Source organism: Xylocopa sonorina, chromosome 7, assembly GCF_050948175.1.
Source record: "Xylocopa sonorina isolate GNS202 chromosome 7, iyXylSono1_principal, whole genome shotgun sequence".
Taxonomy (NCBI): domain Eukaryota; kingdom Metazoa; phylum Arthropoda; class Insecta; order Hymenoptera; family Apidae; genus Xylocopa; species Xylocopa sonorina.
Genome location: NC_135199.1, coordinates 2,281,252 through 2,300,305, shown reverse-complemented (window position 1 = coordinate 2,300,305; position 19,054 = coordinate 2,281,252). Strand labels below are relative to the sequence as shown.

Below are 19,054 nucleotides of genomic sequence, written 5' to 3'. Positions count from 1 at the left end.
TACATTTATGTTTTGTACATAAAATATTACTTTTGTCTTCATTTACAGAAAAATCATATATTTTATATTAACATAAAAATACACAGTCATGTTCGATAGGTCGAATTGCAAAATATACGACTATTTTTTTCTTTTTTCCAAAATGAACACAAAAATATCGATACTGTTTATTCCAATGGTAAATTGGAACTCGATAATATTATGTAATATTGCTTGTATTTTGTTAAACTAAAATGTAATAAATTATCAGCAATATTGGAATAACATAACTGCCACTTATTGTTCTATAGCACTCTATAGATCTGATATTTCAGATAAAAAATCCTCGTCAACGGATAAGTCTTCGTTTAACAGAATCATATTAATATTTAAACTGTCACCGAATTCGTCGTCTATATATAAATCTTCGACGGTATTGTCTGGAATATCCTGTAACAATATAAACAACGTAAATGTTGGCTATTTACTTTTCTTTATAAATCATTATACTTTAATGCAGCATATGATTTAAATGTATGTGTTGTCGATATGTACGATGACAGTATACATATGTATGGATAATCTTTGCTATATGATAACGCTTACCCCTCTACGTATAGGTAATTTTCCTAAAACTGGGCTATTAACCACTCTCAATTGGCTCAGAGCTGCAGGCAAAGATCGCCGCCTTGGCAAAACGCTTTGATGGCACGCTTTGCAGTTCTTGTCTTTTGTAGCGTCATTTAAAAGTATCATATTAAAATTCGCTACAGCAGATTTCTGTCCCTCCTCCTTAGTTTCTATTTGAGCCTTGACCTTGTTTTGCGCGACCGTCATTTCAGACTTTTGCGTCGGTTTTAAAACTTTGTTGCTCATGCTAATACCATTTCGATCGCTCAAAGATTCAATTGGCTTCTCAGACGATTTTGCATTATTGCACGAAGTGTTAAACTCGCCAGACACCTCAGCGATCGACTCGCAAACAAAATTTCTACCAGATGTTGCGTCGTACGAGCGACTGGATCGTTCAAAACTAGTACTGCTGACTGTGATATCAGAATCCTTTTGTGCCTCGTTAGTAGTTGTTGTGTTGTCCGTATTAGGTTCATCAAATAAAAACATTTTGTTTCTTGTTGTTGATCGTTCAATAGTTTTAATTTCTTCGTTATCATTGTTAATTTTTAGATCGTACAGATTTTCGAAAATGGACCTCTTAATTTGATTGTCGTCCGTCGTTACTTCAAAGTCCTGATAGGATTTGAACGGCGGAGAGAGACAAGACTCGTCGGTGTTTGGAGTAACGGAGCGTACAATTTTCGTGGCTCGATCCAAAGCGTCCTTTAAAACTTGTAACGATCTGCTGCTTTGCGGAGTCGTGGGTATCGTTTGATCATTCGTATTTTCGGACGCTTGTGTGAATTCTTCTCGATTTATAGTTTCTGTTTCAGCAAGTTAATTAGTTTGTTAAATTAAATACGATGAAATATTATTAAGTTTAGAAAAGGCTTAATTTAATCTTAATTTTTATAGAATTACCGAACGATAACACTTTTATGTTGAATATTTTACTTAAACTGAAAAATATTACCTTCTGGTTGTTTTCTTACAATGTAAGTATAATTACTGCTAGTGGACATCGATTCCGTTGTTTGATTTTTCGCTACAGTTTCAGTGGAAACCGATGTATCGTTGTCGCCCGTCTGCTGCACAAAATAGTGTAGCTATAATTGTGAATTCTCTAATTATTATTAGATCTTAAAAACATGAAATAATGTAAACTCTTACGGATTCATTGGCACACGCTTTTCTCATCTTCGACAAGCAAATTAACTTTTCCTTTCTCCACAATGAAGTTTCGAAGAAGCTTTGAGGATCAAGATTTAATACTTGTGGCTGCATTACCGCGCCTTTAATGCTATCAGGTGTATGTAGATAAGGAATCTAAAATATATTTAAAATAGAATGAAGTTTACTATCATTTGTTAAAAAAGATATTCTAATAGAAAATGAATATACAAGTATGTTTAAAAGAAAATCATACTTTACGATATTGTTGAAACGTTGACTTTAAATAAGACGGGTCATACTGATTTGGTGATTTGTTGTATTTCGGTTCTAAGCTAGTTTTGTGACTAGCTGGTTTATGTGGTTCATAATCTTTGCTTTTTGCTTCAATCAATATCTTATTCTTATTAGTTTTACCTATTACAAATTTTTATAACATTTATTTCTTTTTTGTCATCATGATACTACATACTATATTTTTAATGTTATACAGATAGTAAAATAAGTAGAAAAGGATAATAAAATTTGCGCGTACTTAGACTCGTGGAAGCGTATGACGAATCACTGCCATAAAAGAAATGTTCTCTTTTATTCGCCAATACTTTCTTTAGCTGTTTCAAATTGGTTCTCGCGTCTTTGAACGACTCTTCGTCCGTCGACTCTAATAACGGCGACGAATACACGGAAGCTGTTCTAGATTCCGTTTCCTGCGGCGCTCTAACTTTTCTGTAAGTACTGTTCCACGGTTGCAAAATCTCTTCTGTGTTTGGTTCCTCGATCTGTATGATATTCGAGGCTCCTATATTACAGATCGGATAGTTAATTTTCTTATAGTTATTTTGTACGCTGCTAAATATGTTCATGTCTGCCGTATCTTTTTTGGCATTGCCCTTAATGTCTTCGGCAAAAATATTTATTTGCTCGATGTGAGCTGTCGCGTTTTGCTTGGCCATCGATTTTTTTGCGAACAAGTACTGTCTCGGTGGCGAGCCGGAATTTCTTACATTGCATGGCAACTGCTTCGCTGAGACGCTTTTGGTCAGCTTTGGACCTTTACTTTTCGACAACGCCATAGTAGATTTCACTGGCAAGTTATAAGTCTTCCCCGTTTCGTTATTATTGTTCATGTATTGATCAACGTATACTGGTTCTTCATCCTCGTATTGCATCTAAATATTACATCGATATTAATGCAATTAAAATCAGAAAAAAGGTGGAGTGTATAATTTAACACTGACTCTATCAAATTAGTTAACATTGGACATGTCTTCATGTTGGGGAATATTTTTTCAATTATAGTATGGAATTTGATGTTCTACTAAAACTTGAGTGTAAATCTTTCTTGAAGACGAAACGAACCTCTAGCCTTTGAAGAAATCTGCGCATTCTATTCATATCCAATGTTCTTTTATTAATATCTAACTGCAGTCCGGCTTCTAATAAATTATACAGCAACGGTGGAAAATCGTATAAATCCATAATGACACCACGTTTCCAATGCATGTATTGTCTTTCTACATCTGCTTTGCTATATCCGCTCCATGGTACGTGCACTGTTCATCGATCATAAATTAACTTTTTATTCCCAGTTACAATTCGATACTAATATATATATATATATATACACAATAATACATAACATAGAAAAATGGAAATTAATAGTGGCATAGAGTCTAGCACAGTCTCGTTAATTTTGTCTTTTATTTTAAAGAAATTTAAAAATTGGGAATCATCAAATACTTTAATCGTAGTTTGATCTTTGAAATGTATAAGAAAAATAACGAAATAAAAACTACAAAATGATACAATATAAACATAGTAATTTTGTTTGATTACAAGCAATTTTATCGATGTTACTCTGTTTTGCCTCGGACGTTTGAAAATGTTAATAAAAACAATCAACTTTTCATGGACAGGATAAGAAACATAAGCATCTGGGAGTTGAAACGTTCCGTTGAAACTATTGAAATCCCAGCGAATGTGATTTCGTTTCCTTATCGGTTCTAAACCTGTTTCATTTTTATGCCGAGTTCTCGACGGAGTTTCTGGTTGAAATGTTAATCTCGTAATCGCTTAGGTTCAGGTGAAGAAATCCACGCGCATGAAATTCCTCGAATGCTCGAGCTACGTTCGAGATCGTTAAACGATATCGAGGCGCCGTGAGAAAATTCGGTAGAAGAAGGATCGAACGATTCGACACTTACTTGTACACATTTCCCAAATCAACAAAGTCAGCGCGTACACGTCGCTCTCTTTATGCGGTTCGTAACTGTGAAAAAGCTCTGGCGCTTGCCAGCGAAAAGTTTCGGCACGCAAGCGTTCCTCGTATTCTCTGTCTGGTTTTGGCTACGGTGAAATTAGAAAATACAAAATTATCAGCACCGATGTTACAAAATATTTCAAAACTATGTACGTGCTTGCATTAGCGTTTTTCACTTTTAAGAGGTCAAAGTTAACGGAGCGCGCAAGATTATTCAAAGTTCACAGAGTTGATACGAACCTTCGGGCATTCATTAGACGAATTAATTCTCACCATTCTAGACTTTATTACCGTCTGCGTGTACTGTGTTATTTCGCAAAACTATAGCGTTGATTTCAAGTAATGATGCTCGAAACAATGGGAGAATAGCGAATTTCTCTACAATCTCTGACCACCCGGAGAATGAAATAAAGGTAGTCTTTGAATTGTTGTGGAATAAACGACGTGTAAGTTACTGGGGTTCCGATTAAACGTTTAACTTTTAGAGGGAGATCGAACGTTTTAAAAACCGAGTCATCGAAAATAGTGTACAGCGTATACACGTAAAATAACGAATCCGACCGAACATTTACAATGATTCACGTGAATTTCTACGCTTCAGCCACTGTGAACGTAATTAAGAATGTCACGGTGCGGTGACTTTATTCAAAAATGAACATTTTGTGAGAAGCACCGCATACAATTTCCTGCCGCGAAATACCGTTGGGTGCGCCAATGGAAAAAACGGATATGACTACATCCAGTCAATTTCAAGTGTCTATATTCGTCGCAAAGCTATAATTACAGAATTCTTTATTTTGTATTCAACGTGCGATTAAAACGCATTATTGTTAGCGATAATCGTTTAATTATTTATTCTCTACGGCTATAAACACTTATGCAACGTGTGAATTACTTTCCACGAAACGTCTATTTATAATATCAGACAATCAGTTCATAAGAAGCAGCAATAGTGAAATCAACTTTCAGCCTATAATTTTCTCTGTTTATTGTTCATTATATTTATCTAGAGTCTTCCTGTCATAAATTAACCTGACATTTCACTTGGTAAAAGGATAATTGTTCACTGGCCTTTGTGAAAGTTGTTTTACATTGTAATAGAATAATAACGTACCCTGTTTTGCGTAAATCGATTTCCAGGGATGCATAAAAAACGCTGTGAAACTAACCACGCCTTGAAGTAAATAATTAATACCAACAATGTATGTATGTAACATACATGTTGAATCTCGTTACTATCGGTTTAATTAATTTTACATCGTTCGTTTCCATATTAGTCGATTTTTCCATGGACCCGAAAGGAGCGTGCAACGTAATCCTCCATTGTAACATTAATAAACTGGATCGACGATTTTGCTTTTATTAAGTGTAAGATTGAAACCAGTATATCCTTTCTTTAAATACTGTAGTTATATCATTGGAAATTGTAAGAACTAAGAGATTTCACGGTATGTACATTTTTAAATCAATTATACACGTAACAATTGTATAACGGTTATTTTTAAACAGTTCCCAAATTCTGTTTTCATTCTAGTCCCGCATTTTATCGAGCAATAAAAGATTGCACCTAATCCTTATTAAAATAGTGCAGGAAGGCATGTCTAAGTATAAGTAATCCGAAATTCTTTCGTTCCTTTCGAGATATTATAGAACAGGTAACGTTTGAAATAGATTGGAGAAACGCTACCTTTTAAAAGTGGAACTATTTTATAACAATTTTATCTATGAAAATTCTGTTTATAAAAGCTTCAAAAATACTAATTACGTTACTGTCAGTAAATTGGTGTTAAAGCAGTACATTGAATGCAAACATAGGGTATTAGGATAATAGATCAAACGGTATCGTGCAGCGTTATAGAAAATAGAATGTATTTACTTACACCGTTGATTTGCATGGCAAGTTCCCATCCACCTAGTTTTACAACACCACTAGAAGCCAGGTAGACGCAATGTGAGTTGACGGCAGTGTGCACGTATCCGCGCATGTGAGAATGTCTTAAAGCATCGGACAGTCTTCCTCCGCATTTCGCGATACCTTGTATAGATATTCGTTCACCCTGATCGTGTATGTAATGATAAAGGGTGCAATCAATGGATTCGAAAATAGAAACTAAACCATGGTCATCCGTAATGGTGCTGGCCATTAACAATAGTACGTTGGGGTGTCGAATTTCCCTGTACAAAAAATGAATAGTCATATAGACCAATTCTATTCTTTGATATGTACTATATTATTCGTGCAATTTACTATGAACAAAGTATTTTCATCTTATCAATTGCGCAAATTGAACACCAATCTTTAATATATTAATTGGTACGTACGAAAGTACATCTAAATCAGCTTTTACAGCATCTTTGCATTCTGGATGTGAGTGTCTCTTAAGCGAAACTCGAGTATTTTGCCATTCGGCAAAAATTAATTCGAGATATCGATCTTCCGTGCCTGCTACCCATCCAATTTCGAAGATCTCAGACGCTGGTATATGTGGCACACCCGGTATGGTTGACTTTGATTCTTCTGACTTTCGCTCGTTGTCGTATTTATTGTTATTGTTTTTCACCAAAAAGTCTGACTTTTTTTTGTCCGGACTGCTCGGTGCCTCGATCTCTATGTCGTCGGAAGTCCGCCTGCGATCTATGAAGGCTTGAAGAGCGTTGCGGTAAGACTCGCTAAAAAACAAAAGTAAGAACGCTTTAAATAACGTCCTAAAGTACATTTTTAACAAATACACAACATGTTTCGAGAAGAAGTAATTTTAACTCATTACGTGTATCTGAAGTATCAAAATATATATTATTCCACAAAAGGTTAAGTTTTACGAAAATCATTGAATATTTGTACAAGAACCGTCACAAGAAAAGTCACATAAGTCATAGGGTGATCCGTAACTGGTGGTACAACCGAAAGGAAGTTATGTTGTTAAACACGTTGATATTGATAAACACTTTCAATATCACTGAAATGTTTTCCTAGCTGTGACAGCTATGCTCTGAGCACCACGCTCTCCCTAAACTCCGCTTGACTTTTACTTATGGAGTCATATTAAATCAATTGTGTATTTCGAAGAAATCGCAAGTTGCGAACAATTGAAAGAAATGCTTATTGCAGCCTTTTATACATTAAAACAACCGAATATCTTAGAAAGCGTTCATAGAAATTTAATTAGAAGAGCAGAATTATGTTTCCGGCAGGCTGGGCAACATTCTCAGTAATTTCTGTAAGAATAAACTTTGTTTCAAACATTCTATTTCATTCCCTGTTCGTAATTTACGTGTCCCATCGAGACAGCGATTTACAGTGAGATCCATTACAACGAGACGTGATCAAGTGCATCCGTATCCGGCAAAAGTTCAAAGTTGATTTTCTTGAAGACAAAGCCTCAAATCAGAAATTATTATTCCATATTTTCGACTTATTTTTTCGTCTAGAATCACCCCCTTTTCAGTTGTACCACCAGTTACGGATCACCCTGTATATTTGAAAATTTTCTTTCATTTGTGCATAAATTCAGAAACTGATTTACAGGTTGTGAACAGCTTTTAAAAAATAAATTAATATTATTATTAAACATGGCTAGGCGTGTATCAGGGAAGTGTGACAGCTGAGAACCACTGGTTACTATTTGACAAAATTAATTTTTGTCACTTTACATGCTTTCATTTTAACGTAAGTGTGTTTATTATCTTTAACTTGACATGTGACATTTATATATGCGCTTAATTAATATTGACAAAATTATTTATAACGGTATTTGTCTAAATTCGCAGGTTAAGGATCCTTTCAAAATTATAATAACTTTATCACGCGACAGGGAGCCTACACATGACAAACGATAAAGCAAAAGACAGTCGATATTGTTACGGAATATTGAAAAAGTACAGTAATAAAACGTAACCGATATACTTCTTGTACGTGCAGCGAAAGTTGAAGAAATTCTGATCGGCTTTAAAAACTAGAAAACATAGCAACCTTCTGAAGAATAGAGCACATTACGATACCAATGAGAACCATTACGGACACCGTCGGTTTGAATTATCCTTTACGATGTATACGACAAAATAGGTTAAGACATTTATCGTTTTCGTTTGGGAAATATAACGTTTACCTGACAGTTCGTTCACGATTGCATTTCAATCCTTGCCGTTTTTTCATGCCGCCTGTCATTTTCAAAATGAATACAGTCGATCTCACTTTTACCGAACAACTATCCTTCAAACTATTCTTATGGTGGTACTACCGTTGGGAACGCGGATACTAGATCGAATTATCGATTGTATATCAATAAAAATGCTAACCGAGATGTGCGATTGGTCACCACTACATTCTATGTATCGTGGTTGGTACAATGTGATTTTGAATCCTATTTTGTGCAGTTGTCACTCGTTAATTCCGAGTCATATTGATTGTGGTTAAGTAGTTTTCGAAGAAATCAGTTTCAGTTGTTTAAATTGGTTAAATACAATGCGTTATTATATAACTCGCGGGATATATCAGCTGTACAAACGTGAAGTAGAGTGTTTTGGTAAATTTGGTAATCCTAACCAATGCGCGGACTAAAATTTTATGGTCGTCGATCGATAGTCATAATGGATAAACGATTTCCCGTGGAAGGTGTGGTGACAATGACTGCTATTTTCGCATGTTCAATGAGGTTTAACAGTATCACAATGAGCCGGAACCGGATTCAACATTGAACTTTCAAGGGAAAAAATTCCAGCCCGTCCATGTGCCTTTGGATCTCTCCATGCAACCGTATATGGTAAGTGCTTATCCTACTGAACGTAAAATTTTTATTGCAAGCGTCACTCTTATTATTTAAGCATAATGTATACATAATAGCAAAAAAGTATAATATTCTTCTAAGAGTCTATTTATACCTTGCTATTCATACCGCCATTATTTGGTATTTGCGGTACTATTAATCGATTTGAAAGTTATTAGGAAAAGCGGGATAATGTTTATTCAAGAAATTATTATCAGGAGATTGACAATAACAATAGACTAGACTCACTTGTTTAGGCCACACTGCTTTTGTGCCAAGTTCCACCCGTTTCGATCCCTTTGTACATCTCTGAAAAAATATATACGTATTTACGTTCATATACTTTAAAGCGACTCGGGGAAGTAATTGCATCGATTTTATTTGATCGGTAATGCAATCTATATTATATAGCAAGATCCTACAAATCCTCACTTACAAACATTTTTGTAAATTTAACTAAACTATAGGTATTAAATTAGTATATGTTCGAATAATATTTAAAATTTCGAAATGCTAGTGATATGAATATTAATGAAGACCTTTTAAAGAAAATATAAATAGATACCCTAATTTCATTCGGTTATGATCGAGAGATCTATGATATAATCTAGAGAGGTTAGTGGAACAATTTGATCGAGAAAAAAACACCCTAAAGCATCGCGGAAAGTGAATAGTCAACGTTCATTTTTCGTCCGCGTAATTCCGCTAGTTTGTACTTTCTCCGATTCCGTTTTCATGGATCGTAGAGCAGCGACACTGTCGGTACAATCACTTCTGTTCCAACTTGGTTCCCTTTCCTGCGTTTCTTTGTTCTTTCTGTTTTACGTATGTATCGTTACATAGTGCAACGCAGCAGTTCTTAAACTGTGGTCCGCGAAACAATGTTGTTTCACTTTTATTCAAATAACTCGTTTAATAAAAATCCTACATGATCAAGACTTTTTGTATTTGTTGTCACATATGTAACTAGCAATATTTAGGGTTAGTGTTGGGATGGAGTCTGAAAAAAAGATTGTTGTTCAAGAGGGCGCCCTCGGATTACATAAATTTAAGAACCTCTGGTGTAACGTATTCGATAACGAAATGGAAAGTTGAATGACACGCGCAGAACGTATACGTTTATATTTTGAAATATCTCTAAATTTGACATTTGATAATTTATTATTGATTCGTAACTTCTGTTGAGGTTGCAATAAGCTTTGTTATAAAAATGTAATTCTTTTGTTCGTCGAAAGATTCTATTGTTCACGATCGGTTGTCCACCTGCTAAATTGCAGCCACGAAAGTAGACACGTATGTAATTGACGAAATCAAGCACAAACGGCAATTTCTTCAATTGTATTTAAGTATTAAGCAGCGTTTCGTTAGGAAATCCCCGCAACCAATTGTCAGAACAATCAATTAAACTCTGTGTACAGAGTGGTTGAAATTGATCCTAATGGTATTGAATTTTTTTGCTTCGTAAACGTTCTCAGCAATTATTGCACGTCTTACTCAATTCCTTCTTGAAAACGTATTAATTGTATCCTTTTCAAAATAATAAAACGTAACATCGACTAATAATATCAGATAATTGTACGGTTAATTAAGATTGAATTTATTTAGCTAATTTATTGGCACGCTTGAAAGCCGTTATAAGATAGGACGTTAACGTGATAAATAATTCATTGCTAATAAGCAATGCAGCGAAAACTCTTGATTAACATTACGGAGAATTTAATTGTATCAGTTTTTAAACGTTACCGGGATTAATTGAACGACCAATGAGATGTATCGAAGTCGTAATATGCTATCAACAATATAATGTGAGAATCGATGATGCTATCATCTGGAAATTGTAATTCCGTTTTGGTTTTATTGATGAACACGAGACGGGGGCTAATTAAGACTTTCCAGCCGCGAGTAACCGAGGTATTTTATCCTGCAGTTAACGCAATGACTTACATAGCGCTTATTTGAATTTCAATACGAACGGTAACAACACACGCGTATAGGATTTTTCTGGCTGTTTCTAAACCAGTTAAATCAGGAACGGTGGTGAAGATAGCGAAGATATACAAAAGTAACGATAATGCAATCTGATAAGCCGTGATCTACAATTGGTGAGAATGATTCTAAATGTAGTACGCTTTCGTGATTCAATTCGTTCGAATGTATTCACTTCGTTAGCATTAATTAGCAGTGTGTGTCCGTTAGGAAGAATACCACGGAATTTAATACCACGATGGTTCCTTGATGATTGCTCGACTTGATAATTATCTTCATTAGAACTGGGTACGAGAATCTGAATCGAGGGAGAGGGAAATGTGTAAAATTTACGATTATGTGATTTTCAGTTTCTCGTGTAGAATTATCATTGTAGAAATGATACAGGAAAAGTAAAAATGTTAATCGTTAATCTACTTGTGTAAAGGAGATACGCGTAGATATTATTTCGTTCAGAGTGATGAAAGTGGTTCTTATATAGGTTGAAAATATTTTTAAACTTAATCGGATGTGTGATATGAATTTTTCGACTGTTCGTCGAGCTATACGTTTTCTCTCGTTAAAATTCAGTTTTGTGTCTTAATGGGTTATATTACGCTGCATTGTAAAAAATATTTTGACCTAATTCTGTCATAACAGAGGAAAAGCTATATTTTCTGTGTATAAATCAATATATTTCTCTAACGCAGTGAATACAGATTTTCTTGGTGTGATCCAGATTAATACCGACGAAAGACGAAAAATAGACTGAGGCGATGCACATCCTATGACCGCCTTTTCGTATTTTTCGTGCTAGTAAACTAGATAACGACATTTATTGAAAAGTAGGTATTTGAAGACCACTTACGTTCGTTCTCCGTTGAACATTGTAATACACCTAGTCGTACTTGCACTTGAATCGTACCGCAAGCCGATTTCTGACAGCATCGCGTTTATCATTTTTTTACAATCCTGTAGATACGAGGCTGATAAGTGTGTTTGATAGAAATGGAACACAATTTTAAATACATTTATATAGATCCAATTATAGGTGCTATTTTTTTAATGTAGAATTTGTTTATATATGGGCTAATCAGAAAATTGTAAAAAAAGCTTTATTTATATTATAGAAACACGAGAATCTCATAAATAAATATGTAATAATCATAAAATAATTGTCTGTTAAAGGATAAGATATAAGACATAACGTATAGCTTTACGCTTCTAGTTGATACTATGAATGCCGCCTGTTGAGTCTTCGTTCATATCACGACGTAACTATTAACAGAGAAAGGCGCATTAGTATGCTTAATAAACCTTTATTGTGTGCTCGTGGAACGAGAACTGACCCACCGCTATTCTCAGATCCGCATCGTCACAGTTTCATTAACAGCAATTATGCAATGCAAAATAAGATGATTCGCGGATTTGTCGCAGCAAATGCTAGAACGACTGTTTAACTCTTTACGATATAAACGTTCCATTTATTTCTCAACGAATTTTCATGTTGGTAATAGTAACTCTCTAAGGAGAACATTTTTATTTTAATTTCGATATTTCCAGACACACAAAGTTGCGAATATTCCCATTTAATTCTCCTAAATACCTACATCATTTCTGCAAATAATAATTATATCGCGGCAGAATTACGTTGATTCTAGTTAACGGTCTATCCGTGCTCACTCGAAGACCGCACAAAAGGCCCCGTTCTTTCCAAGCGTAATTAACCCATGTCTTCGATACGGTTGAAACTTTTTGGGACATTATCACAGGGCAGAAAGTAAACGGTACCACGGAGAAACTCGTTCGACCAACTGCTTTTGTCTGAGCGTTATTATTGTTCGACTTCTTTTAATCTTTCATTCAGTCAACGTAATCTATTTCGTTAATATTTTCATAACGGAATAGAGATATTTGGAATTTTTAGAATCAGTTACGAAAATAGAACATTCATTTTCTGCACCACTAACTCCGTTGAATATCTAAATTTCAATTCAGTTTTCAGTTTTATTTTAAGGAACAATATTAAGAAATTCCAGTTTTGCGGAGGCATTAGTTCCACAGAAGCTTGAACAACAGTAGTGTCCTTCACGGATGCTTCAACTGCATATCAAATGCATTTCGTATCGAATCAAATTTCAATTTCAAAGTACATCAAACACTGATGGAGAAATTTTAATGTAACATCGAACATAAAACTGTTAACTTTACACAACACCTCACATCCGAACCATTTGCCAACAGTTATGTGGAATTTCTTTGAGAAGAAACATTGACTTCGTAAAAGCTTGCCAAGCAACAACTATTATATAAATTTCATCCATTCGTTACATTCGGCCATCGAAATCAATCTTCCACCTCTCGCATCGAGCACGCGTTATTACTTCATACGCGTGTTCATATAACGATAACGTTTACTTGGTCGCAACTTCCACAGGAACTTGAATTCTCAACGTGCCGGGATTCGATACCGGAAACGTTCGATCCGAGACATCGGGAGCAACAAGGTTCGCGCGGAACTGAATTCGAAATTATAAATTCGATGAGGGGATCCAACGATAACGTTCGCGGTTGTGATAAAACTGACGCAGCTGATCGTCGTTTCGCCAGCAAAGCGTTTGAATGTGTTTCAGAGCAGGGGAACCGGTTTCGCAGTGACGCTAATGATAAAGTATAATTCTCCGGTCGTCGAGTCACGTTGTAGGTGAAGGTTGTCGAGTTTGTGTCACAACCGTGGCTGATAAATGGAACCGAAAACCACGAGATGAAAAGTGTTGGCGTGTGGCATGCGTAACGCGCTATTTGGATCGCGAGATATGCGACCGAGGAACTTCTCTGTCTGACTTTCAGCGAAATGTAGATTAGAACTAGCTGGAGTCTGGAATGTCTAGGGATACAAGTTGCATCGACGTTAGACAGTACTACTATTAGTTGGTTATTTATGACGATAGAGAATTTTCGTTTCCGATTGGTGGTAATTTCTGTATCCTAAAATATTATTCACCTGGGATTAATTAAAATATTTAGAATCATTAGTGTGCGAATAATTAATGTGTAATTCGTATTGCCATAAAATTTACGTATGTTATGTAAGTTGGAGAGGTTTCACTATCTACTGTATATGATTTCTTGAGGATGCTACGAAAATTAATTTAATTTCTAAGCAAGATTTTTTCATTACGTTACACATTATAGTTACCAATTATGCTCTGTTAAGTTTAAATTAATATTTCTACTGAACAGATCGAGTTCCTATACATACATATATATATATCGCTTTTTCTCCCGTTACGTTCCCCGAGGACGCGATAATTCGCGAGATGTTTAGGAATTAACGGAAAGCTATTCCGGTTGGAAAGATTTCTTGTGAAAGTACATATTAATATTCGTATGGATGATTGGAGCTATAATACTTACGTTTCAGTCGAACAATGTAAAGTTCAAATTAACCATATAAATTGGGTTAGCAGATTTTTTCTGCCAATTTCTACTTTCACTTTTCCGACTAAAATTATTCCTTCTATCTTGAAAGATCAGTTTGTATAAATTTCATCAAGATATTTATTTAAATGAAATATGGCATCGAGTATAATAATTGATTAGTTCCTTGGTTAATGAACGGAATTTCGAATCAGTTTCTTATTCCGCATGGGAACTGATTCACTGGAGTAATTTCACTGATTCGACGTTACGTAAAACTGGATCATTTCATTGAAATGCAGGTTGGCACATCGGGGAACAACCGTAATAAGTATCACGCGTGTGATATGTTTAGTAATCGTAATTATCATAGTCATTGTTGTAATGCGGTGAAAGAAGTGGATGCTCGTTTGTCACCGTTGTTTCGAACAATGTGGTGTCTCACTTTGTCGAGCACTGTTTCCTGCTGTTACATTCGTTCGCGATGTGACAATATAACAGTGAGAGAACTTTCAGTTAAAAAATATACCGCCGTGCTCACAGTAATTATCCTAATTTTTGCCGTGATTATTTAATTAATGTTAGCCCCGATCTGACCTCAATATCAATGTACTTACAGATTTTCGTCAGTAGTTTTCGCGTATTTCACTGCGACCGTTGATATCACGCTGCCAATAATTTCGTGCAAAATACTTAAAATGAATTCGTCCATTTCGTTACTTTTACTTGAAAAAAATATATAGAATAATCCGGTTACAAATATATTTTCACAACTCTGGTTCTAAAGGTAAGGAATAATAGGGTGTTACACAGCTGATCTACTGCGCCACGAATATATTTCGTTTCGAAGGTTGATTCTGTTTTCGTATTTGAAGGTTGATTTTATTTCCTTCATCATACGGCGTATATTCGTTCCTTGAAAACGGTTAGCACGATTTCGGAGTAAATACTAGCTTCGATCTACAAAAAATTCTATATGAAAATTTCTATGTTAAATAATTTTCTTGATCATCGACTCGTGTAAATCGTTAAAGAATCGTCGGACAAGAATGCAATAAGAGCCATATTTAAAAAGTGACGAGTAAGTTTTTAACGGTTTCGTATACTTCGTATACTTCAATGTGACAATAATTGTGTAAATAATTATGCGTTTATAGAAGAACTGTATATTTTTGTAGCAACGCGACGGCACGGCACGAGCATCTTGTTCATAATTAAATAAAGGAAACGAAAATGTGAAAAAGCACGTAGTAGTGCTACTGGTATGTAAGTACTGGACTTGCAACAAGTGTGCGTTATGGGGGGTCGTGGCACCCATCGATTACAGCGGGAGCCTCACGGTAATTACGTTGGAAACATTTTAAAACGAGCCTTTGTAAACACACAGAAGACTGCGTCGTTCTAACAACTGTGACATTAACAATCCGACAGTTGGGACTTAATGTGCTTACGTTCGATGTTCACTCTCCTATGCTTTAAATAAACGTTATTGCTCAATAAAGTTATGTAACGAGGTTATTGTTATTAATCAAAGAGTTAACGAACTGGGCATTGTTTGAAAAAATTAAATTAAGGAAATGCTTCGCTCATATTCAAAATATAGAAGAATGTCTACTCCACTTAGTATCCTAATCAATATGCGAGTTAGATATGGTCCACTTAGTATTCTAATTAATATTCAACGATTTGATACGGTGGCGCCTCGTGAAAGTCAATCACAAGTTTACATCCGTAAACACCTCTTAAACGGTTCTGAAATACTATTGCAAACGCTAATTTTATATTTGACGAAAAAATTTTTAACAGAAAGAAGATAAGTAATGTTCGCAGGTAAATGATAAATCTCACGTTAGCGCTTATCTTTGGTAGTTAATTTCGGTAATCACATGCGATTAAATTAAAAGAAAAGTTAAAATTTAACAAGTATAATTGTTATCGGTTACTTTTCGACTGTTTCATTGAAAGTGATTAAAGAAAGCGAGCTTCGATTCCTTCTTTTGCAATTTGGCAATAAATAGTCTGGAAAGTGTAGCAACGAAAAAATCGCGACGTATCGTTGATTCAATATTCCAATTATATAACATTTTCGAACTCCCATTTCAAATATTCCAAAATGCACGATGAATTAACATGTTTGTATTCTTATATTTATACTTGGAGCATGTTCAAAGCTAGAAAAATGTGTGAAAATGAAATATTAAAAACTATTTGCATCGTTTAAGGAAGAATTCAAAAGTCAGAATAAAAATACACTTTTGATAAGAAAGAATTAGTCATTATTTACATTAAATTTCTTTTCACGCCACGTTCATCACACCCAGTGGAGTTCATCAAAGTTGATGTTTATTAATTTTGTGTAATCATATGTAATCAATTATAGTCTAGAATCCAGATACTTGCTTTTGGAGAAAGATCATTTCCTCTCAAGTTTGCGAAAAAAATACATAATAACAAATTTCTATAAAAATCGCATGTAAAACGTATACCATATATTATTTAATGTAATGTTTCGGTTGCTATTGTCATATAAAACAGATGTATTATTCTGATTATCATTAACGCGATATCTGCGTTAATATTTATGTTACTATACCGAACAGGCGACGTAACTCTATAATGTAAAATGCATAGAAAATGCACTTTTCATTTGAATAATAATTTCATTCGCAGCAACAGTGATACGATTCAAAATTAGTCGAGTTCGATATTGGTGATAGTATTGTTTACGACCTTTAATCGGTAAACATGTAAACAGTTTAAGTTGAAATTTTTTACGTTAGATGGGACACTTGAAGGAATCGATTTTCCAAACCTTATTTTCTATCTGTATCCTATTTAATTATTCTAAACCGTGTCACCTTAACTCTAAACTTGAGATATGCGAAGTGCCACGTTAATTACAAAATTGATCGACTTACTTTTATAAAATATTGTGTTAAAAATTGATTGCGTTATTTATCGCTTTCGAAACTATTAAAGTAATTTTTCGTTTCAACTAGAAGCATTGGTATTAACATTGTTAACGAAAATTGCAAATTTCCAGAAATCATTACCGATACTTGAACCGTCCATTCCGTTTCGTTCGAAATTATGCAATTACTCGAGTTACGACTTAAAATGAAATCGTTCGTTATGAATCGCGGGACATTCTAGATGGAAAAAGAAAAAAGCGATGGAATAAAAGCACTTACTTTCTAAGCCACTTGAACATTCCCATCATTCCCATCGCGAACGTGGCGCATCGGCTGACCGTTCTCAGATAGGACTCGACGAGGTGACAGGTGAACACCGCGACGCCAACCACCAGCACTGCGAGCGTGAACTTGCTGCGCGCCGCGCGTTGATCGTGCCGATTCGCTTCCTTTTCGCGACTGACGTCTGGACGAGTGCTCGTGCCGCCGCGACACTTCCTTCTGACACCTCTGACAACACCACTGACCGCCGTCTGTCCGCCGTTCGCTCTGAATCCTGCCAGATCCCCACTACCGATATCCTGCCCGAGATTTCCGTATCCCTCTTGCGTATCCTTGCCACTTGCGATTAACCAAGGACAATCAGGTTAATCGCGCTGTACGGTGGGAAAGCGAAATTTTGCGTCTATCGTGCGCGAGCCATTTTCGGAATCCAAACCGTGTGCTTTCGGTATTTCTCAAATTCTCCAGTACAATGTCGGACCACGAGATTACATCGTATTTCGAGTGTTAATAACAACGCAATAAGGGTACAAACTATATCATCCACGTTGATTTATGAAAACCAAGAGATTCAGTTTTATGGAGTCGATCAGTTTCCATCCGAACCACTCTCTTTTTTTTTTTTTTTTTTTTTTCGTTAGAATTGAGAATTTTCAAGAATCGGTTAATTTTTCATCAATCGTATTTAATTAATGTTTTTAACTCGAACTGGTAAAGAGTGTTGCAGAACAGATTTTGATGGAAATTTGAAATTATAAATGATAGATTGATCTAATTTTGTTTACTTTGAGATGAGAATATCAAAACAGTAGACTATAGTATGAACATTGAGAGTAAATGAATTGTACTTTCTCATAAGGCATTAAAAACGACAAATTAGTTTCATCTACCGTATTGAATCTTCGTAAATATTGCTTACTATTAAAATTATGTTGAAATTACCAACGCGCGTTTCACATATCACGCAGATAAAACTTAACTTACATAACAATTTTTTAATAACAGTGAACTTACTTGCTCCAATCTGGCGTATTCATCATGTTCTCGTGGTCCTTCCTTTCTATTTGGAACTGTAATCGTTGTTAACAAGTACGCCAATAATGTCGTCGATTGTTACATATTAAATTACACGAGTGTTAATATTTTTCAGTCGCAATTCGTGAAATGATTTTCGTGTCGCAACGGTAAAATTAATCTGAATTCGTTCTTGTTCGTCGTAACAATTAAACCAAGTGTTTGTTAAGAACACTTAGTCACGTCCGATTAAAAAAATATCCGTCTACTTCTATATGTTTAGCAGAATTTATTAGCAATACTAATAATGTACGCGGAGAGCATGGAAGATCGACCGTCAAACGAATCACCTTCTGAAATGAGACTCAATGGTAAACGCTGACGTAGCTGTCGCGTATTCAAGTTTGACAATAACTTCGGTTTCAGCGAACTTAGGTTCGCTGCTTTAGTTCGCCTTAGTAGCCTATGCGTTAAACTTTCTTCGCTCGCTCGTTATAAACATTCGCGTTTGTAAACCTTCCTTTTCAAATATAAAACTACGTAAAATATAATAACGACACGATGTTTCTTTGTCTCTAACTTAACGTCTATTTACCATATTCATTTATGCCTACAAAATGCTTCTGATCGAATCGAGTAATTGCATTTGATCGTACTCTATTTTTAAACTGGTT

The 19,054-nt window shown here is 35.2% G+C and overlaps 1 protein-coding gene across 1 annotated transcript; it reads right to left on the bottom strand.

Annotated features, from left to right (window-relative positions):
- Positions 1 to 39: 39 nt before the first annotated feature.
- On the bottom strand, positions 40 to 18,421 carry LOC143425190 (uncharacterized). The gene is made up of 13 exons (XM_076897807.1): positions 18,381 to 18,421; positions 17,364 to 17,705; positions 9,037 to 9,096; positions 6,347 to 6,694; positions 5,905 to 6,199; positions 3,969 to 4,110; positions 3,124 to 3,317; positions 2,300 to 2,933; positions 2,021 to 2,181; positions 1,765 to 1,920; positions 1,568 to 1,700; positions 586 to 1,418; positions 40 to 429 (listed from the first exon to the last, which is right to left on the bottom strand). Exons 1-13 carry the CDS (start codon positions 18,404 to 18,406, stop codon positions 295 to 297), a joined length of 3,459 nt encoding a protein of 1,152 aa, XP_076753922.1. The 5' UTR covers positions 18,407 to 18,421; the 3' UTR covers positions 40 to 294.
- Positions 18,422 to 19,054: the final 633 nt, after the last annotated feature.

Bases quoted from the DNA above. Each gene is read 5' to 3' on its own strand.
- LOC143425190 (XM_076897807.1), bottom strand. From the start codon at position 18,406: ATGATGAATACGCCAGATTGGAGCAA. The intron at 6,200-6,346 runs GTACGTACCAAT...TTTTTTGTACAG, and splicing joins GCTGATTTAGATGTACTTTC to GGAAATTCGACACCCCAACG. The intron at 1,921-2,020 runs GTATGATTTTCT...AATATATTTTAG, and splicing joins CGTTTCAACAATATCGTAAA to ATTCCTTATCTACATACACC.